The sequence below is a fragment of the Tenrec ecaudatus genome, chromosome 3 (assembly GCF_050624435.1).
Source record: "Tenrec ecaudatus isolate mTenEca1 chromosome 3, mTenEca1.hap1, whole genome shotgun sequence".
NCBI classification, from domain to species: Eukaryota; Metazoa; Chordata; class Mammalia; order Afrosoricida; family Tenrecidae; genus Tenrec; species Tenrec ecaudatus.
The window spans coordinates 75,469,889-75,496,397 of NC_134532.1; the positions used below are offsets into that span (position 1 = coordinate 75,469,889).

The 26,509-nt window shown below is 42.5% G+C and overlaps 1 protein-coding gene across 1 annotated transcript in view; it reads left to right on the forward strand.

Moving 5' to 3' along the window:
- MGAT4D (MGAT4 family member D) overlaps positions 1 to 26,509 on the forward strand; it is a 62,760-nt gene that overhangs the window by 25,461 nt on the left and 10,790 nt on the right. The window contains exons 3-7 of the mRNA XM_075543528.1: positions 1,697 to 1,837; positions 6,748 to 6,881; positions 10,100 to 10,146; positions 17,076 to 17,189; positions 21,786 to 21,861. Coding sequence (XP_075399643.1) covers positions 1,697 to 1,837; positions 6,748 to 6,881; positions 10,100 to 10,146; positions 17,076 to 17,189; positions 21,786 to 21,861 — 512 coding nt within the window. The remainder of the gene's footprint in view (positions 1 to 1,696; positions 1,838 to 6,747; positions 6,882 to 10,099; positions 10,147 to 17,075; positions 17,190 to 21,785; positions 21,862 to 26,509) is intronic.

Below are 26,509 nucleotides of genomic sequence, written 5' to 3' on the forward strand. Positions count from 1 at the left end.
TGTTCTTCCCAAGAGTCTGTCTTGCAAACCAGCTGGCTACAGTTTTGTCTGTATCTTCACTGAAGGTTGAAATCTTTCCCAGTTGCTTTTACGCATGACTTCCGCAGTTTGTAAAAGCATCCTTGGCCCTGAGTTTCTCCAGCTTTGTTGCAAACAAAGTCAATTCCCTGGGGAAGCAATTAGGCCCCATCTTTGGCCAGCTTTTCCTCCGAGGCAAAGGCTCAGAGCCAGGCTGTGTGTTGGGCCGGGTTGACTAGAGAAACAGATCCAGTGACATGCATCGATGGCTAAGAAAGAATTGTTTATCAAGAAGTAATTATACAGCAGGAAAGCATCCCAGCCAAGTCCAACTCAAGTCTTTGAATCCAATTGTGGTCCAGAAGTCCCTCTTCATACTCACACAGCCACATGCAATGATCCAGACTGTAGGGAGATCACCGGTTGGTGGCTGCAGAGCCCAGTGAAGCCAAGGTGGGTAGAAACATGGCAGGGCACTGCCACCTCTCAGAGTGGCCAGCAAGGCGGAGGGGAAAGGAAGAGGGAGGGAGTGGGGTTTCCAAGCCCCGCCCCACCTGGTGAGAAGGCCACTCTCCCAAGGAGGCACATTAGGCCGTGACCTGATGGACAGGGTGGATCCCTCCCGTACACCCGCATACATCTTCACGTTGACATGGAATTAAGTAACTACCACAGCCTGTGAATCTGGGGGTGAAGACGATGGATGTCATGCTTCCCTCAGAGGGTGCCCCCACATTTTAAGATGTGAGCACTGGGTAGAGGAAGAGGGACAGTCACCGGAGGTCTTTGTGGCTTGCTTCTTCTGAAATAAAGCCATTGTCTTAAAATTCAGGGCAAGGGAGCTGGAGGCCCCGTATTCAGTGAAGTTTGGAATTTCTCCCATTTGTCCCTTAGGTGGAGCCTATTCTAGAAGCTCCCTCCTGTTACCACTCTTGGAAAACTCAGCCTCAGTCACAGGTAGCCGGGGGCCGGGCAGGAGAAGCAGACAGTGTCCCACAGAGAGAAACACAGCCTGGTCCTGTGCCATCTCGCCAGCTAGACACAAATAAATTATCTAATACAGTAAGCAATCGGGTAGGATCTAGTTGCGCTCAATGAAAGGTATACGGTCACAAAGTGGAGGGGCTGCAAAACTAAATTCTATAGATACAAGTTTAATGCCATGATAGTAGTTGATGGAGCAGAGCGGACGGGTTTGGCTTTCTCAACCTTCCTCATGCCGCGACCCTTTAACACATTTCCTCATGTGGTGGTGACCCCCAACCATAAAATTACTTTCGTTGCTACTCTATCACTGTCAATTTGCTCCTGTGATGAATCGGGTGACCCCGGTGAAAGGGTCGTTCCACCCCCAAAGGGGTCTGGACCCACAGGTTGAGAAGCGCTGCATGTGGTGCAACTAACTTGCGTTAGTCTCTGGTGCGTTTAATGGCTCGTGCTTGGCTGACAGCTTATGATGTACATAATGATGGACCACTAAGCTCCTACCGAGGTTTTCCAGCCCATAGGTTTGTGACCATCCCCTTTCCTTGTACTAGTTCTTTATTTATTTTATTTTGGATGATGAATTAGTCCGGGGTAGTTTATTAACTCCCATTTCAGTTTTTTTTTTTAATTTCAAGGTGGAAAATTCTCTTACGCTGTAAACTCAGGATCCTTCTCTTTTCCTGTGTTCCAGGGGCACAGCAGAAAGTGGATATGATGGGCCAGGATGAAGCAATACCTGACGCGTTTGAAGACTTTAAGTTTTTTTTGCCTCATCTAAGGAAGGCGGGCAGAATTTCTCCTAATGTGATCATTGGCAAGGGGAAAACGGGTGGTAAGGAAACTTGCAAAATTTAAATCAGAATCGTTTGGTCTTCGGGGGCAGGATTTTACGTTTTAAAGTGTAATCTCTGGATGTGGCACCCAGATTGATAAACAGTACGCCTACCTACCTGGCACTGATTTGAAATCTGGTTGTCTAAGAGAAGGAAAGATTTTGAGACCTCGTGGTGCCGTGAATTCAAATTCAGTTGAATACAAAGGCTCGAAAGCAAGTCAATCTAAGTCAAATATATATTGAGCATCCATAAGTACACGGCTAAGTGCACGGCAAATCCTTTCCCTCGGGGTCTCATCACAGTTATCTATTTCCTCAAGGAGCTACATTATGGTAGGCCTATTTATCCTCTTTCTTGGGACCAACAGGCCATGTTTGAGCAAGCTCCAGGTACACAAGAGGAGAGTAGCGTCTGAGCTAGGTGGCAGTGATGCCCGACAGAGCAAGTCTCAGGATGCCTGCTAGTCCCACAAACTCCATCAGTCCAAGCAGTGAGCCCAAGACCCGGATCCCGGGTGTACAGTTCACAGTCCACCTCCAGCCACGAAGCCAGCTGTTTTTAAAAGCCCTTTGGTAAGAACACAGCCAGGCTCAACTGCTTCCATGTCACTGATGGCTGCACTCAGGTGACATGGGCAAGGCTGAGTAATTTGATAGGGTATGGTGCAAGGCTGAAGATATTTCCTTTAAAGAAAACATGTGTTACCTTCTGCTCTGGGGAGTCCTAGGGGTGGGGGTGGGGGTTATTGTTCTCTAGCACATGACTGATGTATTGACCAGGTGTACTCTGATGGGAGGGCCAGCATGACATCACTAGCATCTGTTGAATCCTCACAACAGTCCATGTATCGAATTACAGGTGTTTCCTTCATCATCTCATGCAGTCTTCAAAACCCAATGCAGCATGACCTGTGGTTATCATCTTTATTTTATATTCCAGGAAATAGCTCTAAAGAGGTTAAGGAATCCTCTGACATCATTCTGTCAGAACTCTTTAACTGCATCAGATTGCCTCTCAAGAGTCCTTTGAATATGTTATGTAGACATACACACACCTGTCCTACACATGTGGGCATATGAGAACGCTGGCTAGGAATAAAGCTGTGAGAGGAAGAAAAGTCACACAGGTAAAAGCAAAAATGCCTTCAAAGTCTAAGACAGTTGATGCCAAGAATAAGGACAACATTGGACAAGCAGCAGCAGCAGCAACAAAGGAAACAGAGTCCATGACGTTGAAGGCAAGGAAGGCGAGCGGGAGGTGCTGGTGGCTAGAAGGAGTAACAGAACTCTGTGTGGGGTGGAGGAGCGCTGCGATAATCCAGCTATCAGAGATGTGCTAAATCCTAAATACTTTTCTAACTCCTGATCTCCACTACTCCTGTTGTTAATCTCTCTTTTGAAACCCCCCTTGATGACGTTTCATGGGTTCTTGCAAGGACTGCCTTGTATAGAAATGGTTATTACCAGAAGTAATCAAAAGAAGGTTTTGTGCTTTGCAACTCAATGATCAGCACACACCAAACATGTAAAAGTACTTGAGGCCCATTGCATGCCCCCCTGGGGAATCAGTCACCACCTCATTTATTCTATGTTTGGAATATACGATCTTTCGGCTCTCTTTAGTTTCTCTATAACTCTTCTGGACGAAGGCCCTTAGCATTTATTTGTTTTTCACCCTTTGAGATAGATTTTTAATTTTTCTCATGGTTTTGCTGTTCCCAGTCAGTCTATTCTTCATACTCATCTCAGAGATGTTATGAAAGTGCATAAATGACCTTGTCTAACTCTTGCTTAAAATGCTTCAATAGATCATCAGTTCACACAAGATGGAGCTAGATCCTTGGTTTGGGATACGAATAGGTTTTATCTTTTAAATATCTTTATTATTTTTTTTTGACATTTTCTAGCTTACAATAACACCTTCTGACAAATAGGCCTAGCTCTCTGATCGATAGGGACTTTTCCTGCGAACCTCCACTGGTACATGGGAACCCTTTTATCCAGTATGGTTTTTTCAGCTGAAATGATGATTTTTGGGTGAAGGCTTCCACGGCCCTTCATTCCGCAGAGGCCCGTGAGATGGTGACAGGCCAGCAATGCTGGGGCAGTCAATGCCCTCTTCAAATGACCAGTGCTCTGAAGTGGGAAATGTGTGCATGGGACTAGGCACCGAGAGGGAGGACAGCAATTACTGCAGAAAGTGTGCCTGAGCTGAGACCCAAAGCATAAAAGCAGTTAAGCAGCCTAGCAGACAAAAAAGGTGGGTGGTGATTAGTGGAAAGGTAAAGAGTGGTGATCCAAGTAACAGGAAGGAAATGCATAATTAAAGGGCTTGGGTGGGGGTGGGGAGGGGGAGAATGGTTGCAAACACAGTTAGGGCTTGAGAGCTTAGGTAGCAAGAGGCCAGGGAATAGATATGAAGGGGGGGGGGTGTTGGTTGTTCCTTTATTCACGCCAATCTTATTAATCATGTGCCAATCATTATCCTGTTGTTGGTAGATGCCATTCCTAGTAAGCCTGTGTACAGCACAGCGAGGCACTGCCCAGGCCTGCGCCATCCTCACGATTGCTGTTAGGTTTAAGCTGGTTGTTGCAGCCTCTGTGTGAATCCATCTTGTTGAGGATCTTCCTCTCTCTCACTGCTCTGTATTGTACCAAGCACGCCATCCTGCCCCAGAAACTAGTCTCTCTGGATAACATGCCCAAAGTTATATTCGCATAGGGTTTATAATGGTGAGCCAGACAGAAGAGAGTCTGTCTTCTCTACACTTACAATTTAGCTGGGAGGAAAAATAAACTAAACCAAGCCCTGTGCCTTGAGTCAGTTGGCATTCATACCAAGCCTGTAGGACGGATTAGAACTGCCCCAAAGGGTTTCTGATTCTTTGGGGGGTACACTGTCACATCTTCCCCCCAGAGAGCAACCAGTAGGTTTGAACCACCCACCTTTCAGCTGGAAGCCAAGTGCTTAACCACTGTGCCAGCAGGGCTCCTGAAAGACAGATAACCAACAGCAGTCAAGGGCAATTTGTACAATGAGAGCTGAGGAATGTGTAACGGATGCGCCAAATCTAGCATAGAGAGGCTGAAGCTCACTTGTGTCGTCAAAGAGATTATTCAGTTTGATCCTAAAGAATGAGTAAGATTATGTCCAAGAAGGGAGTTTTAGGCAAAAAATAGTGGCATGTGCCAGAGTCTGCAGGGGCAGGAGACTGTCTTGAAGAGGAGCTTGTTGGACCCGGAGAGTTTGATTAGCACCAGTCACCAGGGGCTCTGCAGATACAGGCTTCCTTCTAAGACATCGGAAGCCTTTCCAGGGATATCATTTTAAAGTGGATCCTGTTGCCTCAAACTGTCCAGAACAATATCCATTCCAAGTGAATTTTGCACACTTAACTAATACAGGCAAACAAAAAAATCACTCCAAGATAATTTCGAGGGATATCTTTCTGATTTAAAAATAAGCAAAGATTTCTGAGCCCAACTCAAAAAGTACTGATTATAAAGAAAATTATTATAGTCAACTCAACTATATTAAAATCAAGGATTTCTAGTCTTAAGGAGCTCTGGAAGCGATGTCGGTTGGGTCCCAGACTGCTGACCTCAAGGTCAATGGTTCAAACTCACTGGCTGCTTGAGGGAGCAAGATGAGACTGTCTGCCGCCTGCTCCTGCAAAGATTTACAGTTCCAGAAACCTCATTCAGAATGAGGATGAGTTAGCCTTTCTTTCTTTCTGGCCCTCATTGACAGATCAAAGAAAACCCAGAGTGGGAGATTATATTTGCAACACAAAACCGACAAAAGGCCTGTATTCAGTCTATAAAGAGTATCTATAAACCAATAGGAAAAATGAGCAAGAGCCAAGACAGATTTCACAAAGTATGTTCAGAAGGCCAATAGTTATAAGAAAATGTGTTCACACGGAAAAGTAATCAGGGAAGGGCAGATGTCCATTGCTCCCGCCAGTTCAGTAGCTGTGCGTGACTAAAAGCCCTTCTCGCTTTTCCACCGCCAGAGCTCTGAAAAGCATGGGGATTTTTCCTGATTCCTTTTTACGCACAGGATTTTCTGAGCTGCTCGCTGCCATTCCAGAAGGCAACATCCCCATTTTAGAGATTGGAAAATCACAGCGGGAAAGGCCGTATGTTTACTTTGTCCAAGTTCACACAACCAGACAGCAAAGGGCGAGTTGGGCAGTCCTTCCTGCTGGACTCTTGATCAACCCAAGAGAACATGGGATCTGCTCTCCCCAGCGCCTCAGTCATTTGGGGGCATTAAAAGACAGGGGCATGGATTCATCAAATCCGGGGGAACTTATTTCATACACTTTTTTTTTTCAGATGAAAGTATTTAAGATGATTTTTCCTGCTGCTTCTTGCTTCCCTTTAAGAGTAGAGACTCAATCAATGTACAACATCTCACACCCATTGGATAAAAAAGCTTTAATAAATAGAAAGGGGCCAGTGGCTTCTTCCTCTTCTTCCCCACACAAGGTCTTCCAGTATGAGAAGGTGCTCTACAGACGGCATCTACTCCCAGTCTTGTGAGCCTTGGCCAGCAGTGGGACTCCCCCAGGCCACTGTGGCAGTCCTCTGCATCCCTCAAGGCCACACCCGGGGTGGACCCAGCCCTGCAGGGTTGCACCCAGCTGGAATACACTGGAGAGCAATAGGTGATAATAATTGACTGAAGAGTCTAAGTGTTCTCCCATAGAAAGTGAAACACAGGCTTCAAAGTCAATCCTGGTGAGGACTGGGGGAAGAGGCGGGTGGAGGGGGACCCTGCAGTTTCAAGTGCTGCTTTTACAATCACAGAGCAATTCCAGCATAGACGTAAGAGAAGATATTCAGACTGAGCTATTGGTCTCTGTGACCCGGATGCTAATCTTGTACTTCTTTGTCTGCAGTCTCCTTTGCCTTGGGCATCGCTACGGTCAGCCGAGGAGAATACAGTTACCTGAAGCAGACACTGACGTCTGTCATCTCCAGGATGACTGCGTCCGAAGAGAAGGACTCGGTGGTGATTGTCTCTATTGCAGACGTAGGTACAGAAGCGAAATATCGCTCCTGACCCCCTTTTAGATTTCCCCCGATCCCTTGCGTCAATGGCAAGCGCGGCTGTCATGATGAAAGATATTTTCTGAAGGTGGCTGATAGACTTTAATAGTTGTTTGAGAGCACCGAGAAAGGATTAAAGATGTAAATCTTAAAGAAATGTGGCATGGTTGGCTGTGGAAATAACAACTGGTAAATATGGTTTCTACTTGATATAGGAGCCCAGCATGCCATCGAGCTAGAAAATTGTGTTTTTAAAAAAGAGTATTCAAGTTTTAACCTGCCTAGCCCAGTAGAAGTTTGGCATATGAACTAGGTGATATTTTATTAAGTATTTATGACTATTAAGCAAAGTTATGTAATTAGTAACCTTATTAGGCATGAGTAGCCATGAGCCCTTTTGGTGGAAGAGTTGGGCTGTTGAATGCAAATATTAAGACCTACCTTCTTTTGAGTAATTTCCATATCTGAGGTCCTGGGGTCGTGCTTGATATGCTTTTTTTAATTTGCATTACATCTGGGTAAAGTAGGTGGTGCTGTTCTGATTTTGTTGTGGGTGTTTGGTGCTATTGAGTCACCACGGACTCTTAGTGACCCCACCTACAAAAGAAACTGAAGGTAAAAGAAAGCAGCTTGCCCCATAACTAGTGCAATCAGATTGAAATCCGGGTCTCTGGCTGCATCCAAAACTTTAAATCCTGCCTGGAATACCATGTAAAAATATAAAGTGCTATATAAATATTCACACCATAGAGCCTTTTGGAAGGAAATTTAAAATTCAAAGTGTGCATATACTTTGCTTCAGAAATCCCAATTCTGGAAACCTCATGAGATAATCAGGCACCCATTTCAGAATAATGGAAACCTGATGGCCTTGTATGGAGGCAAGCCAGGTAAAAACCCTCCCAACTGGACCGTGGTAGGGGAAAAAAAGTTTGGGCTTCTCAAGGGTGTCATTTTGCTTAGATCCACAAGCAATGAGCAGGCAAGCAGCAGTCAGGGAGCCACAGGACCCTATGGCCCTTCCTCTCCCATCAGCTCTGGAACTGAGTTGACACCAAATGGCTAGCCAAACTCTAGACAGAGCTATGAGGAGAATCAAGTGATTGCCCATTGGGCTGCTAACTGCATGGTCAACCATTCAAAACCATCAGCTGCTGCAAGGAAGCAAGACAAGGCTTTCTACTCTTGAGAAGAGTTACAGACTCTGACCCCCCCCCCCATACCCACCCACCTCACCCCAGGCAGTTAGTTCTACCTGTCCTACAGGGTGCCCATGCATTGGAGTCCCCTTGATGGCAGCGAGACCAGACCAGGTAAAGAGAACCATGGCAGTAGGGGGTACACACTCTTAAAATAATCAACCATTTGGGAGCAAAAGGGAAGCATCTATCCAAGAACAAGAGTCAGAAGGGTTAGAAAGGAAGGAGAGATGGAAACAAGAAATACATGGAAGAAGTGAAATATACAAAAGTATGCAGAAAAACGTGCATGAATTTTTGGATGGAAAACTTATCTGCACTGTAAACCTTCACCCAATTCATACCCAGTTCATAATAACAGTTGTTTTGAAAGAAAGAAAGAAATGCTGTATTATTGTGTTGAGCAAATCTCTTGCACAAGGCCTCTTTAAAGTGGTAAAAAAAAGGAAAAAAGTGTCACTTTGAAGACTGAGGTACACCTGCTCCAAGCCATGATGTTTTCAATGACCATGTGAAAACTGGTCACAGCATAAAGGAGACTGGAGAATGAGAAATGCTTTTTGATGACGGGGTTGGGGAAGAACACTGCATCCAGCATAGGTCACAGTGCACCAGAGTCCACAGGATGGCAGGGAGTTTGACTAAGCTTTTGTTGGCTCTAAGGAGCACTCTGGCTGTACTTCTTCCAAGACAGATTGGTTTGTTCTTTTGGCAGTCCACGGCACCTTCAATATTCTTCTCCAGCACCATAATGCAGAATGCACCTATTCCTCTTTGGTCTTTCTTACTCAATGTCCAACTTTCACATGCACATTGAGGCAATTGAAAATGCCATGGCTTCATTGATATATATATATATAATTGAAGCCATGGCATTTTCAATTGCCTCAATGTGTGTATGTATATATATTATGTGTTTATGTATATATATAAATTATATGTGTTAGTATATGCATAAATTATGTGTGTATATATGTATATAGTTAGATAAAGAAGGATCCTACCTATTATCACTGATTTGATTTCAGTTCATACTGACCCTATAAGATGGAGTTGAACAGCGCCTTTAAAGTCAGAGCAGACAGCCTCCCCTTTCTCCCAAGGGGTGATTGGAGCGTTCCACAGATGACCTGGTGGTTAGCACCTGCCAGCTTAACCCCACAGTTCCTTATAGATATAGTTACCTAGGCATATACAAAACATAAAGATAATGAGCAAACTTTGGAATGAAAGTCTCTGACATAAAAGAAATATCCTTCTTTCTTTCTTTTTCTTTTACGGAAGCAACTTTAAAAGGGGTCAAAGGGGAGATCAAATGACAAGGTGTTACATTTTACCCTAAGTACATCTGCCCTAACAGACTTCACAGTGCTCGCTGTCTGACCACAAGACTGTTCGCCTCCCTCCGCCATGGTCAGAGGGGTCACTGGAGGCTTACACCATGCAGGGCGCTGCAAAGACCCGAGAAGCTTTTTGTGAGCGAGGCACCGTCTTTCTAGTCTAGTATGTTTGAGCAAGAGTAAATGCGCAAAGTTTGTTGACTGAAGAAAAATGTATAAGCAAGCTAGGAATATGGTCTGGAAAAATAAAGGGTAAAGGTATTGTGAAACTTCGAAGTAATCTTATTTTCACATGCACTCACAAAATAAAGATGTCTTCAAAAAAGAGTTGATCTTTAAAATAAGTCATCCCAAGAAATTCTTTTAAGATAAAATTTATATAGCTATATAGATTGGGTGTACTATTTTTAAAATGTAGCTGGGGTATAATGATATTCCATAACCCAACAAAGGGACGAAAATGAAATAGCTACTGTATTCAAATCAGATTGTTAGTTAACACATAGATAAGTTTAGGTTTTTTTTATTACAAGTGAAAATTCTAGAAACTATTAAGATATAATGGCATTCCATACGTAAATTGAGTTCACATTAGCAAAAATATATTAGTAAAACTACTTGACATGTTTACTTTCAATAAAAATTATTTTTCTTATTTTTAGAGCAATGAAGAATACATACATTCTGTTGTTAACATGATTAAAAAGAAGTAAGTACAGTCTGATAAAATTTAAATTGAGTTCTTTCATTTTCTTATCTTAAGTTTTTCATCTAGTTGCATTGTCATTTTACCAGCACTCGTATTATTTTAATAGTGTCGCTCTGCAAAGAAAGAAGCTATAATCCTTTTAAGCTGTCATCAAGTGTGGCTTGGATTTTTCTCAACTTCATGGGTTATCTACCAATTAGCAACGATGTTTTTGTTTTCCACGATGTAATGGCTGTAGCAGCTCTCCCGTGAAACCCATCGCCTCTGAAAGTGGCCTCCCGCCTTATTTTTGAACTTGTTTCTGTGCCTCGTTCTATGATGCGACCTCACCATTTCTGCTTACAGTCGCTTGCTCTCTGCTCAAGGCAGCCCATGAAAGGTGTGATGCAAATGCATACTGATGAGTTAATGTTGAAATATGTGTCAAGTGAGAACTATGGATATACACAGCGCATACCCAGTTATTCAAGAGCTCAGCCACTACTAATTGAAATGCGTTTGACTCCTTCCACCACGACATGCCCAGGGAACAAGGCCTGTCGACTGGCTTTTGAAAGAACACGGTAACTGAAAACCCCAGGGAGCCCAGCTCCACACGAGATCTGTCACAGGTGGACTCTTCAAGGGTCCAAAGTAACTGGACAGCGTTCTTTTCAAACAATTAATTAAGCCATTGCTTTCTGTTTTATAAGATTGTATGATTATCAGAGTAATATCTACTTCTGACATACGGAAATGTGTAAACTGATATGATCTCTAGGGTTTGTTTTTAAATATTTCAGATAAAACTGGACCACACAAGTGTGGCAAAAACAATGGTTGTTGGTGAGGGGGAGTATTCCCCTTGTGAACTGGAACTAAACAAGGATGCCCCTTATCACTTCTCATATCTAATATGATACTAGAAGTCTTAGCCTGAAGTACTTGAGGGAAAAAATTAAAGGCATATAAATTGGCAAAGAAGAAATAAAACTCTCTGTTTGCAGATGATATGATTCTGTATGTAGAAAACCCCAAAAACTTGACCCCAAAACTGTTGGAAATAATTGGAAGATTTGGCAGCATGATAGGATACAAGATCAACATTCAATAATCAATCAGTTGTATGTTTGTTGAGTAAAGGAACTCTGAAAAAGAAATCCAGGACATTATACCCTTTAAAAGAGACACCCCAAAAATGAAACACTTAGGAACGAATCTAACCGGAGAAATTAAAGACGCGTACAAACAAACTTCAAAACACGACTACAAGGAACCAAAAGACCTACACAAATAGGAGAATGTTCTATGTTCATGAATAAGAAGCTTTAGCATCATGGAAATGCAAATACCACTCAAAAGCAATCTATAAATATAATTCTGATCCAGGGTCCAACATCATTCTTTAAAGAAATGGGAAAACTGATCACAAACGTCCTAGAGAGACGAAAGAGACACAGGAGAAGCAAAGTACTATTTACAAAGAGCAAAGTAGTGTATCTCTGAGTTCTCAACTTCAAAGGCTAATACACAGTCATGGTATTCAAAAGAGCCTGGTACTGGTACAACATAGATACACAGACCAATGGTTTAGAACAGAGAACCCCAAAATAAAGTCCTTCACCTACAGACAACTGATTTCCTTACAAAGGACCAAAATATAGCAAATGGGATGAGCTTGTCTCTTCAACAATTGGTGCTGGCCAAATTGGATCTCCATTTGCAGAAGAACGAAACAGAGCGCACACTTCACTCCATAAACAAAAATCTAACTCAATAAGGATTAAAGTCCTACATGTAAGCTCTAGAACTCTGAAGGTCATCAATGAGAAAATAGAGACACACGTCAGGGCTGTAGTTCATGCAAAGAACACACTACCAAACATGGTGAAAAACACACACAGCAGAAGACAAAAAAGATGAGACTTTCTAAAAATAACACATTTACATACATCAGACAGGCTGGTGTTTTTCCTCCATGGGGACTTAGTTGAAGGCTCACTAAGTTGACTGCTTGATGTAAGACAAGCCTTTAAAGCACCAGATGCAATTCTTCCCGATGGCCAGGCCCCATCTGGTTTCTGCACCACATTTTGCTAGAGCCCCCTTATCCTCATTGTTCTCTCCATGAGGGTGTGCACTGAGCAAGCGGGGCTGTGTGTTAGATTGGAGCACTTAAGTCAATTTAAATATGCAGTTGTATCTAAATTCATGTTGACATATAACTTTTTAATTTATGTATATAATTTTTACTTTTTATTGTGAATGATATGGAATTTTACAAAGCATATCAGTTGTCTAATAATCCATGCACATTTGGTCTCATGTCATGAATTGTAATTCCCTCATTAGAACATCACTCATGCGTCTTCTGCCCTATGTCTACTGTTTCCACTTCTCCCACTTTACTAACCCTTCTGAACCTTATCCTTGGTTACATGTTGCTCCTTTTATCTCAAGGTGTGCATGCCTCCCCAGCATTATCATCCCTTCATAGACCTGGCTATAGTTTGGCTACAACTTGAGCCAAGGAGGTGAGGTCAGTTCCAGACCCGAATAGTGACAAAAAGCCATAGTCTTGAGAGTCCACCAATGTCCACCGAACCAGTAAACCTGTCCTTTCTTACATCCTTTGGTTTGTTCCACCTTCCCTGCCCCCACTGCCCCCTACTCTATCCAGGACCTTCTAGTGCGCTCCCTTTTCAGAGCAGCTGGTAGTCATGGCTAGATATCATCTAGTTATTCTGATCTCATGATTCCCAGGACTTTCTTTATTCTGATTTCTCCCAATAGGGAGAGACGGATAGCAGAACCTTAGATGGCCACTCATGAGTAGTTAAGTACCTGCTTCCGGGGTGGCACTGTCCCTAGCCTTCACCTTCAAAGGACAGTTCCTGCCAGAATGAGCAGGAGAGGCCCAACGTTCCCACACAAGCAAAGTTTTATTAGAGAAGAAGCCAGCTGGTGGAAACAAGGAGAGCCTAAGCAACACGCTACAGTCAAGGGGGATCAGAGTTTTTTTTTTTATCCCTACAAGGTACAACAGGGAGATTATACATATTCATTACACTTCGGGGAAAGATGATATTCTTTTGTAATAGGCTGTGCTGTGCTAATAGGACGCACATGCAAATGTTCTTCTAGATGGATTCTGGTTGCATGGAATCCTGGTACCAGAGAGCCAGATTTATTATGATCTTTGGGGAGTGAGCCCCCTCCCCTCAACACAGGGGCACACGGCCAGGCCTGGGTTTTTTTGTAAAACAACTTTCAGAGCAGTCTGAGTGTATCCACTGTGTCCATTTGTGTGAGGATATGTATTTTCACAGTTTTAGAGCCCCTGCATTTTTTGTTTTAATATTGTTTGTTTACAAGTTTTGCCTGTCTCCCCTCCCATCCTTCCCTGAATGATTTCTAAGCTGATTTAATTCACCAAGATTTGGGTGGTCTTTCCAGTGACTTAGCAAGCAGTCTTGAGATACTTTACTGTGCCTGGCCCCTTCACTGTTCGCTGAAGTAGGATAGAGCCCATTGTCTTTGTGGACTATGTGATGTCAATTGACCTTGATGTCCCTCAAGACTTTAGTCCTGAGTCCTTACCACAGACTTAACCTTTTATGTATTTAATTTGACTCTACTCTATTCTCTCAGGACTTCTCATTAGCATAATGAGGGATTATGCTACATTGGATTGGCCCTAAATTTGACAATACATGGCAATAAAAAAATATATCCCTAAAAAGTACACATAGCTGAAATGAGTTCCTTTGTAAATTCACCTTTTGTTTTGGTTCTTTGGAAAAACAGCTTGAGAAATTATTTACCCAGTAAACCCAAATAAGTTACCATTACACTCGTTTCCTACCCCTCTGAGAGATTGTTACAGGTTCTGAGTAATTGTAAGCAAGGATGGTTTGATACTTTCTGCCTGGCTTTGGGCTACAACCTGCCCAGCGGCTGGTATGCAGCTTCCAGGGACTGATCGATAGAACAGGCAAATGTGCGGGCTATGAACGGTGTGACGATTGCCCGTGTGCAGATGAAGTATCTGTGGACCACTGAGAGGCCATCGGTTAGTTTGTGGCCCTGTTAGGACAGGGCAGCCCTTGAAATTGGCAAGGAGTTGTATGTATAAGCAGCCACAAAAAATAAAGAAGAAGAAAAAAAGCAGGAAGTAGAGAAAAGCAGAGAGAGAAACAAAGCAAGGAGTCTCCATGAGAAGCAGTGACACTGAAGACAACAACAGGCTGGAAAAGGCCCAGCAGCAGGGAGCAGCTGCTGGCGGGAGCCTGTCTCAGGGTCTCAGCAGAGCCTTTCCTCAGAGGGCTGAAAGTAAACTTGCACACCCAAAAGATTCTGAGAGAGTTGCCCTGTGTGGAAGCAGGGAAGCTGTGACTATATGCATCCTTATTCTGATCCAAAATGGTAGCCCAAGGTTTTCTTAATAAACCACCTGCTCTAAGTACAGTTCCTGAGGTCTGAGAGGCATTGCAGGGAAGTTTTCAAACCCATACAGGAAAGAAGAGTGCCAAGGGGCAGGACAGCCATCTGGAGAAGGTAGAAATCTGGCATGTACTTGACCTCTGTCTCCTTGGTTTTGTGCTGATTTTTTTAAAAATTTATTTTATTGGGGGCTCGTACAATTCTTATCACAATCCATATATCCACCCATTGTGTCAAGCACATTTGTACATTTGTTTCCCTCATCATTCTCAAAACATTTGCTTTCTACATGAGCCCTTAATATCAGCTCCTCATTTTCCCCCTCCCTCCCCTCATGGACCCTTCCCCCTCCCTCATGAACCCTTCATAATTGATAAATTATTATTTTGTTGAAACTATTCACATTCACCTTTTATGAAATGACAATTATTATGGTATTTTGAGTAAAGCTATAAAGCTTTCCCCTTAGATGTCTATATGGTAAAATTACTCATGCATAATGGCAGCAACCTGCAGAAATAGTTGTTTCTCCAGGCCTTGGCAACTAGCAGATCTGGTGTAATTGGCTCAAGGACTCTGGATGCTACTGATTACCTCATATTAGAAAGCCCTAGGCAGGTGTCAATAGAGAGGATTCCAAGAGTTTTGCTCTTGGACATGGAGGTAGAAATTACTTACAACTTGAAACTTGGAGCTCTGGACTTAAAAGGACCTGCCTAAAAGACAAGTTAAAGTTCTTATTAAGTTCAGTAATCCAAAACATTCTAACTTGATGTTACTTAAAAAAATCATTTTATTGGGGCTCATTCAACTCTTATCACAATCCATACATACCTCAATTGTGTAAAGCACCCTTATACATTCGTTGCCCTCGTCATTCTCAAAATTCGCTTTCTGCTTGGGTTCCTGGAATCAGCTCCTCATTTTCCTTTTTCCCCTCCCCTCCCTCCTCACCTTCCCCCTCCCTCATGAACTCTTGATAATTTGTAAATTATCCCTTTATCTTATCTTACACTGCCCGGTGTCTTCCTTCACCCACTGTTCTCTTGCACATCCCCCAGAGAGGAGGCTATATGTAGATCCTTGTGATCGGTTCCCCCTTTCTACCTCCTTCCCTCTTGATACTTTTACTGCATCTGCTATTTTAAAGAATTATGCAAAGTCTCATGACTTAAAGTTATGCAATCTCACTTTTAAATGTTCCTACTTTTACCTTAAAGCAAACAGATACAATGACTCCCCATTCTTTTCTTTCTTACCAGTATTCTCTACTCCCCAGAAAACGTTATAGTATTTCTTGTTTTTTTTAAATTATTTTAAGAATCTTTTCATTTGATAAACCTTAAAACCAAAGGGCAACCAGTGACCCTTTCATGCCCTCCTCCATTCACAGTCCGCCCAAAATCAAATCAAATAAATAACCAGGGAATCTCCCGATGACTCTTAGAGTCTGGGAAGAATCCCTATGGGTATTTTGAACACTTTGTTCCTTGCAAGATGAGTGTTACTATTCAGATCTCCGAGGCATGTCTGGTCACACTCGGCTGTCTGTGCGTGAACTGAAGAACTGACGCGTAGTGAGCAATCATGAGTAGCTGTGGAACACCATCTGCCTCTGTTGGTTTTAAAGTCGTGATTTATGGACCGACGAACTAGCAGTGAAGTTGGTGCTTTGTGTGGTAATTCACAGTGAACTCACCACGGTGACTGAAATGTGAGCCTGCACGAGGGAACGATGTAAAGCAAAGATGCCTCTTTTACAAGTTACAGAGATCATACCTATTGGGCCTCAGGTCCGCTTCTCTCACCTAATAGTTTAAAACCCATGTTGCTTTGAGATGTTACTATTTAACATAATGTACAGTATATAGCATAATATACAAATTTTAATCCCATTTACAGCCAGGTTATCTGCCTTTAAGGCAGGCTCCCCAGTCTCCCATCCCATATCCCAACGGCACTGGAGATTGATGTCCTTGCCTTGGCAAACAGTAATTTGTATATTATAATGATGCCGGGTTGCTCTATCCATAAAAAGCTGCAAACATAAAGATGCGAATGACTGCTGAGTGTTCCGGTGATTGGACAAGGATCAGACCTAATCCAGAAGCCCTACTTGCTGAGACAATCCACGGTCAGGAGCCATGCTGCTAAAAATGATGCATTTCCAAATGGCTGAGTGGTCTCCCTCTCCTGCAGGTGCTGCGTCATCTTAACTTCGTGATCTTGAATAGGTCAGAGTACATATCTCATTAGATACTTTCAAAAATTCACAGACTGATATAAACTAATTAAAGTTTTTTTTTAAAATAAGCCTCTCTTCGATGTATAAGGCCTTTGACTAAACAGTGTTGGTATTTTGAGGTTGATATTTTGTATCATCATATAAAAGTGTCCCAATCAGAAGTGTTTATGGACTTGGACAGGGAAAGTCCCTTAAAGCATTTCTATTACTTTGGGAAATCAAATATTCCATTGCAAGCCTCATTGATTTTCTTCTATTATAGATTCAGAAAGCAAGTGATGTCTGGATCGGTAGAGGTCATTTCAATACCAACCTTTTTATATCCCAACATGTTAAATGCCGAGCAATCAACTAAGGAATCACAAACTCTGAAGAGGTATGACATATTAGAAAATTGTATTCTTAAGCAATACATTTGAAATGAAAAAATAATTGAAATCATCATCACCTTATAGAAAGTATTCCAAGAAGTATGTTGAAGCCAGCTCATGCTGAGTCTATAGCATGCCTTCCAAAGGTTTTTGGTGATATCAAATTTGTAGGATGACAGAGGCCATGATAGGAGTATTTATATCATAGAAATGGGCAAAAGTTATACCTGAAGACTTCACTCCCAATCTAGGGGCCACTTGTTGAATACTGACCAGCACACTGCTGATGATCTATGTCCATATTATTCAAATAAGAGTTAGCCAAGACACTAAGTGCCATGGAGAGTCGATTCTGACTCACAGAGACCCCGTAGGACAGACTGGAACTGACCTTGCATGTTTCTGGGACTGTGATTCTGGGAATAGAAAGCCTCACTTTTCTTCCACTGGACAGCTGGTGGCTCGAACTTCTACTTAGTATCCCAACAGGTAACCCACTACATTACTAGGGTCCCCTAAAGAAGGAAAAAGCCATTCAAAATCCTGGAATTATAGATCATTATAATTGTCTTTTAGCCCCCATTTTGCAGTTAGCTGGTCATTGTAAGCAAGGAAATTGAGCTTTTCAAAAAATTTTTTTTACTTTCCCTAACTTTCCAGTGTATACTAAAATAAAATCTCTCTCTCTCTCTCTCTCTCTCTCTCTCTCTCTCTCTCTCTCTCTCTCTCTCTCTCTCTCTCTCTCTCTCGTATACTGATATCTAGGGAGCTCTGGCAGTACAGTGGTTACAAGTTGGGCTGCGATCTACATGATCAACAGTTCAAAACCACCAGCAGGCCCTATGGGGGCAAAGATGGGGCTTTCTACTCCCATAACAAGTCACAGTCTCAGAAACCCACAGGGAGTCTCAATGAGTCCGCATGGACTCACTGCTGGTGATTGAGTGAGATAATGGAATCTATATTACATGCTTGGCGAACTTCTGAGAATAAAATGTGATAGTGCTGACAGAGTAACTTTGAAGTATTAGCTCTATCCACATACCTAGAATTATTATTGTTTGGTTACAAATGTGGTAGATTCTTGGGCAATGTAATAATTCATTTTCTCAAAATATCATGAGAAAGACATGTCCAAAATTTTAAACGGTGTCGTCCCCAGAAGCCTAGTAGCTTTGTTTTAGAATCATGAGTGGCATATCAGCATCTAGAACTCTCCGGCAGGACTTGTCTTTTGCAGGAACGCCTAGTGCTTTGAGTCATAAGCTGTGAGCTGGCCAACACATTGCTTTCCCTCGGCGCTCTCTGTTCCAATCGGGGAGCCTTTGTGGGGGGGGGGGGGAAGATGATGGTGTATTTGAGATGGTTACTTTTGGTTAGCATCAAGTTGGTTCTAACCCAGCAACTCCGTATAACAGGGTGGAACTTCTCCATAGGGTTGTTTGGTATTATGTTACAGTTATTGAGTGAAACATGCCGTTTCTACACGCGCCATTTAGTCTCGTGGGTTATATATATTCCGGTGAGGCAACCGTTTCACTCTCCTTTACTGAATTGTTCGTCCCTCATCAACACAAATGCACTGCCTCCTAGGGTTCCTATCTAATTGTTCAAGTTGTTAATTGGATCCCATACTGTCAGTCAAGTTGACTCTGGCCCAGAACAAGTCCATGCACAGCAGAATGACCCGGAGCCCCCCTCACAATTGTCCCTGTGCCTGAGCCACGGTTGCAGCCACCGGGTCGATCCCACTCTTCTATGGCTGCCCCCGCAGTTCACCAAACTTGATGTCCTTCTCCAGGGACTGGTCTCTCCTGACAAGATGGCCAAAATATGTAAGACAAAGTCTTGCCACCCCATTGCCTATAAGGAGCACTCCGACCCTACTTCTTCCAAGACAGATTGATCCGTTTGTCCTGTTAGCACCCCAGGAGACTTTCAACCTGCTTCGCCAGCACCCAATTCAAATATGCTAATTCTTCTTCGCTCTTCCTTGTTCCGTGTCCACTTACTTTGAAGACGTAGGTGTGCCAGAGCCAAGCCATGATATTTCCTATGGCCTACTCTGCATGTGCAAGTCAGAATTATCCCATATAAATAGTTCTTACAAGAGTACCATGTTGGGGCAGATACATTTTACTAGTTACTCAAAACTGTTGCTTGACTTTGAGAAGATTGCAGGGGATATTGTTAGTCGAAGGTTTAAAGATTGTATCCAGGTAAGAGTTTCAGAGGTTTGTCCAATATTTATGGCTATAGGAAGATAAAAAAATCTCTTCTACATTTACCCCATTTTGATCAGGATTATTCTGTGGAATCTTTGACCAAAAGATTCAGTAATGGTAGCCAAGCACCATTCCATTTCAGTATGTATACTGGGGAAGGAGGCAATGTTTCACGGAGGCAACTAGCCCCCCATTCCATAAGCTCCACCTGTCCTGACTCCGCCTCCCTCCAGGTGAATGGAAACCAATCATTGTGCCTAACAAGGCAATTTAGAAGCTCTCAAGGCTCCATGCACTGTGACCTGAACTAAGAGTAGGATGGAAGCACTGAACATGGTTGTAGGTCATTTAACTGGTCCGTCTCAGGACCGGTCCTACTTTGAAATCAGTTCGGGTCTTCTTTATTACACACCTACTTAGTTAGCCTTCTAATAGCCTGAAGGATGAGCCAGGCCCCAGCAAACTTTTCCTTTGTTACATACAAGACTTACCATCCTCTTAACCAGTTCTCTGAAACGAACGTGGCCGGCTTGAAGGAGAGAAAGCCTTTGCAGGTGTTACCCCTCTACCTGGGAGCTCCCTCTACCCGGGAGCTCCGATGCTGTAGCGGATTACCAATTGTGCTGTTAACCGCCAGGTCAACAGTTGGAAACCACCAGCTGCTCTGTGGGAGAGAAAGAGGATGCTTTCTTCCCCCATAAAGAGTTATAGTCTCCCAAACCCGCAGAGGCAGTCCTAAAGGGCATTGGTTCTCAACCTTCCTAAAGCCCTGACCCTTTAATACAGTTCCTTGTGTGGTGGTGACCCCCACAACCATAAAATCATTTTCGTTGCTGCTTCATCACTGTGATTTTGTTACTGTTATGAACTGGGTGACCCCTGTGAAAGGGTCGGTCGACCCCCCCCAAGGGGGTCACGACCCACAGGTTGAGAAGCGCTGCTCTAGGGTCTCTATGACTCAGAACTGAGTCAACAGCGGTGAGGCTTGTGCTTTACCCCTCTGCATCGAATGCCTTAGCCTTCTGCTCCCCGCAGCCCATTGACTGTCAGAGGGTCCTTATTGTTAAATTCGAGCAGTTCTAATTGTATTCTTTTTCTGTGATTTCACGTTTGACCACGGAAATGGGGCAGCATTGTGCATTGATTGCTCTTTGTATCCTCGGGATATGGCCCAGGATCTCACTTATAATTATATTAGAAACAAAAGTCTCTATAATTTGAATAAGGACGGGAATCAGAATGAATATTAACCCTATTATATGTGAGGATAAGGAAAACATGCATCGGTACTAGGGTTCCAGTTGATTCACACGGGGGCACAGTCTAAACCAAATGGGTTTGAACATGTTCTTGTGATTAGTGGGTGGAGGAAGACAGGCTCTCTCGGGAATACACTTAGTTTGGTCTAGATATTCAAGACCAGACCTACTGCCCTTGAGTTTACTCCTTCCCCCACAGTGACCTTACAGAGGTTTCCCAAGGCTTTGGCAATCTTTCCCAGAGCAGGGAATTTCATCTTTTGCCTGTGAAGGAGCTGGTAGATGTAAACCTCTGACCTTCGGCCAGCAGTCCAGCCACTCACCTCACAGCAGTGCCTTAAAGAAAAGAAAAAGATCTGTTGGGCCAATTAAATTCAAGGTGGAGAGATGGACTTAGAATGTTCTGGCAAATGTTATGTGGGACTCCAGAGGGATAATCTTGATAAATTTTCTCAAAGGACATTGAATGATCTCAGAGGCTGATCATGAAGAAGTTTTGAGAAGATTGAAAATGGCTTTGGTGAAAAAAAAGGCCAGGATTTTTTTCCCCCCATCACAACAATGCTAATTTTCTGAGGGGAGCAGGGGCTGACCTAAGAGAATTTCCTTTGGAAACCTTTCCCAATCGATCCTATTAGATCTGATCTTGCCCCTTGAGACTTATTTTTGTTAAAAGGTACATGGTTCAAGTTACTGGAGCATGCCCAGCCTGCCACTCTGATGTGCTCATTGAAGAGTGTAGAATGCCCAGGGGCAGGACAGCGGGATGCACTTCAATGGACCACATGGCCAGACACCATCGCTTAGCATTGTGATATTTTTGTTTAATTAATTTCTATGATTTTATAGCAATACTTTTTTTTATAGATTCTTGTAGATTAAAATTGACTAACTTATTTATAAAATAGGTATATGGATCTTGTTTTAGCATTTGCATATTCTTGTCTACTGAATAACTTTTTAGTAGAAGCATAATCGGTTTTACTTATGGAGATGGTGCTTTGCATTGTGTTAGAAAACCATCAGGAAAAGTTTCCGTCTTAAATTATTGAAATATGCTTATAAATAAAAAAATTAAATGACCAAAATGTTAACACATTTCATCGTTTATCTTTAGCCACCTGGTCAAACAAGTGCTGGATTTTTGTTTTTTGATGCTCTACGCCAAATCTAAGGCCATGTATTATTTACAGGTAAGACCTTTATAAACATAATTTACACTAATGGCATTCTTTTATCCATCTTCCCTGTGTTCCTTTTAATATTTACTGTGCCCTCATTGTATCCCGCTACCTTAGGGAATATAAAAATAGTCACTGTACTATATATAGATATATTTATAATGATTAATCTAGAAAAGAACATTTTAAGTTGTACCTCTGACATTTCTTTGCCCACAAGGTCATTCAGTTTAGCAGATAAATTTTGAGCACTAACCTTGTGCCAGCTATGGTGCTAAGTTCTGAAGCAGCGAAGGAGAAAAGTCTCAACAAGTTACCTTTCTTTGTAAGCTAAGATTCTTGTAGCACAGAACCACAATGACAGTAGCAAACGTTATTAAAAGAGTAACAGATGGGTGACGGATATAGTCCCCGGAGAAGGACCTCATGCTTGGTAAAGCAGAGGGACAGTGGAAAAGAGGCAGGTCCTCAAGGGATGTTTTGCCACAGTGGCCACAATGAAGGGGTCAGGAACAGGAACAATTGTGAGGACGGCACAGAACCAGGCAGTTCTGTTGTGTATCAGGGTCACTATGGGTCAGAACCAAGTTGATGGCATTTAACAGCAACAACAATAGATTGGTATCACTTCTCGGAAGAAAATCAATAAGATGCTGTGGTAGGCTGGGTAAATTCCCCCAGGACAATGTCAATGGCCCCATACACATAACTTGTAATTTTACATGATACAGTCATGCGTTTAGACTAAATGCTCTAGAAGCATTTTCTGCGTGTTCCGGCTCGCGTTCACCGTGGCACCCTCAGGCACACGCTCATCGCTCTCTCTCCCCTCAAAGGCCCGACACTAGCCCTGCATGCACGGCGGGTTGGCAGTAGAAAGCGTATCACTGGATGCCGTCCGTCGCAAATAAGAGCGAGCAAAGTGAAGGGACCAAGTAGAAAGCCACAGTGCACAGAGCTTCACTCTGCTGATGCTCTAGTGTTTCCAGCCTTGGGAAGGAGTCTGATAAAACACTGATACCTAGTAGTTGTCCCATATGCTTTGGACATGTTGTCAGGAGGGACCAGTCCTTAGAAAAGGACCTCATCTTTGGTTAAGTAGAGGGGCAGCGAAAAATGAGGAAGGCCGGCAAGGACATAGATTGACACAGTGGTGGTAATAATGTGCTCAAGCAGAGGAACAATTGTGAGGTGGTGCAGGTCTGAGCAGGCTTTCATTCTGTTGTGTAGAGGGTCACTATGGGTCAGAACTGACTCGATGGCACCCAGCAACAACAAGAGGAACTTAAAGATCCTTAAGACCAAGGTAACAGGGAGCATAAACACAAGGAGTAGAGAGGCAAGGGGTGAATTTGGAGGAAACCAGTGCTAGAGAGGTCATTGAAGGAGTTTAAGCCTGGATGCAAATATTGTTAATTTACTAAAGAACAGCATATTCAAAGCATCCATCCACCACAGGGCAATTTTAAAACACTCGGATTTATTGAATTAAAATAATAACCAAATATTCAAAAATTAGTGATTAAGAATAGTATACCTCCATCAATGCCTACTTGAGAGAGCTACAACTGTAGAAGACAAATTCTAGCTTGAAATGCTTTTAAGAGCCAGAAATGATCTAACTACGAAGCTCAAGATGTTAGATATACTGACAAATAAATGAGAAAAGAAATAAAGAGGAACAAATAGACTAGAAGGCAAAAAGAAAACATAATACAGGAGCTAATTAAGTTGTAAACATTTGTTCTTTGAAAACACTTGTACACAGGCAGTTCCGCGGCAAGGCTGATCATGGAAGGAAGGACCAGGTCAAGAGCATTAGAAATGAAAACGAGGAACCCTATTCAACAAGAGAGAGAGAGAGAGGAACAAATCGATAACATGCTAAAACAAAAATGAAAATCTAGCTGAAATGCCAAAGTACTTGCATATAACCTAATTAACAATTAGAGTACTAAAAGATGAAATAAAATAAGCTCAAACCCCAGAAATGACCAAGTATCCACCACCAGATGGTTTGCAGGTCAGTGCTGTCAAAGTTGCCCTAGATAGGTCGTTCCTATGCTATTTAAATTTTTCTGTAACTTAGAAAATATATCTAAATATTACCAATTCATTCTGCTGGGAAAATGTGTCCCTGGTAACACATTTTACAAGAATAAGACAAGAGGCCGACCCATTGTAGTACTATGAAATCCCGACCAAGCTTCCAGCTGCTGAGTTGAGTCCTGCTCACATGGATCCTGCAAGACAGGGCAGACCTGCCCCTGTGGGCTTCTAGGACTTTACCTCTTACTGGTAGGAAGCCTCATCTTCCTCTTCCTGAGGGGCTGGTGGTTTCGAACTATTGATCCTGCAAGTAGCAGCCCAATACAACTGTTGTTACAATGAAAAACAGCCATATTTGAACACTACATGATCTATTCATATAATAGTACATCAGAGGCTGATAAACTTTTTTGTTAAAGGGCAGATGGTAAATATTCAGGTTTTATATACCCCAGTCTTTCTGCTTTTGGGTAGTACTCAAGAAATCATAGATGACAAGTAAATGGCTGTGAAATAATAAAATGTATTTACTAAATGAGGCCAGATGTGGTCCTGCAAGCAGTTGCAAATGTCGTCTTTTTTAAGTCGCACATGGATATCGAAATTTATCCTGCTTCTCAGTATCTGTTGCTATAGTCATTTGCCTTGAATTTTTTAAATGTTGCTGTGTACAAATGTGCATGACACAATGGACGTAGGGATTGTTAGAAGAGCTGTAAAAGCCCCAGTAAAATGATTAAATAATTTTTAAAAATTATTAACTGTCTTCAGGGTTGGCAAACAAGTGCGTGCATTTAACTGAGAATTTATTCTAATTTAACTGGGAATAGAGGCTAGTCTTCATAATTTTTTAGAAGGTCTCAGTCAGTGCAATTAAGCAGGAACAGAAATATGTGGGAGAGAGATAAATGTAATTATCATCTTCAGGGAAAATTTTTCTATTAAAAAATAAAAATAAGATCATTAATGTAAAGGCCATTAAAGCTAATAAGTGAGTTCATGAATATGTCCAGAATTAACATAAATACATAAATATCAATATGTATATTTTGCTCTATATCATCCATAACCAATTTTTTAAAAGGAAAAGTTTATAAAACACTTAGGAATAAATATAACAAGCATGCAAATGTTTAAAATGAAAACAATCACCTCTGCCGTTTTTCTCTGTGATTAATTATCTAACATGGTCCTTGTAGCCATAGCTCTCCATTTAGTAATGTATTGTGACTTCTGGCCTCTACACTCATGGCGTAATGCCATTTTAGAGTGAGTTGTCTGCTATGCTACTGAGGCAAGATTGTTGTTTTTGTTGCTGTTAGGTGCCATCAAGTTGGCTATGGCCCATAGGGACCCCCTGGACAATAGACAAGATACTACCCGGGCCTGAGCCAGCCTTACAATTGTTCCTATGCCGGAGCCCACTGTGGCAGGCCCAATGTCAATCCATCTCATTGAGGGCCTTCCTCTCCTTTGCTGCCCCTCCACTTTACCAAGCATGACATCCCTCATGACAGCATACCAGAGTATGTGAGACAAAGCCTCACCATCCTCGCCTTGAACGGGCACCTTGACTGCACTTCTTCCAAGACAGATCAGTTGGTCCTTTTCACAGACCATGGTACTGTCAATATTCTTCTCCTGCATGACGATTTTAATACACGGATTCTTCTCTGTCTTCCTTATTCAATGCCCAACTTACACATGAATATGAGACAATGGAGAATACCATCGTTTGGTTCAGGCACATGTTAGCCCTCAAAGTAACATCCTTGTTTTTCAAATTCTCCAAAAAGATCTTGTGCGGCAGGCTTATCTATTGCCGTGTATCTTTTGACCTCTTGACGGCTGCTTCTCTGAGTATTAATTGTGGATCCAAGAAAGACAAAATCTTTGACAACTTGGATGTTTTATCCATTTATCATGCTGTTACCTACTGGTCCAGTTTGAGGACTCTGGTCTGCTTTACATTGAGTTGTAATCCATGCATACGGCGACAATCCTTGATCTTCATCAGCAAGTGCTGCAAGTCCTCCTCACGTTCAGCAAGCAAGGTAGTGTCATCTGCACGTTGCAGGTTAATGAGCTTTCCTCCAATATTTATGTGACATTCCTCATAAAGCCAGGTTCTCTGATTATTTGCTCAGCATCTATATTAAACAAGTATGGTGAGGGGACATAACTCTGATGCACACCTTTCCTGATGTTAAATCATGTAGTATTTCCTTGTTCTGTTCACACAAGTGCCTCCTGAATCATGTACAAGTTCTGTCTGAGCACAATGAAGTGTTCTGGAATTCCCATTCTCAAGGTTATCCATGGCTTATTATACACAATCAAATGCATTTTCAGAGGCAATAAAACACAAGTAACATCTTTCTGGAATTCTCTGCTTCCAGCCAAGATCCATCGGACATTTGCAGTGATATCCCTTGTTCACATCCTCTTCCGAATCCAGCCTGAACTTCTGGCAGTTCCCTGTCAATGTGCGGTTGCAACCATTGTTTGAGAATCTTCGGCAAAAATTTACTTGCTTTGTCAGTTATAATGCTCTATACCTTGAGCATTCTGTTGGGCCACCTTTCTTAGGAATGAGCACAAATATGAATCT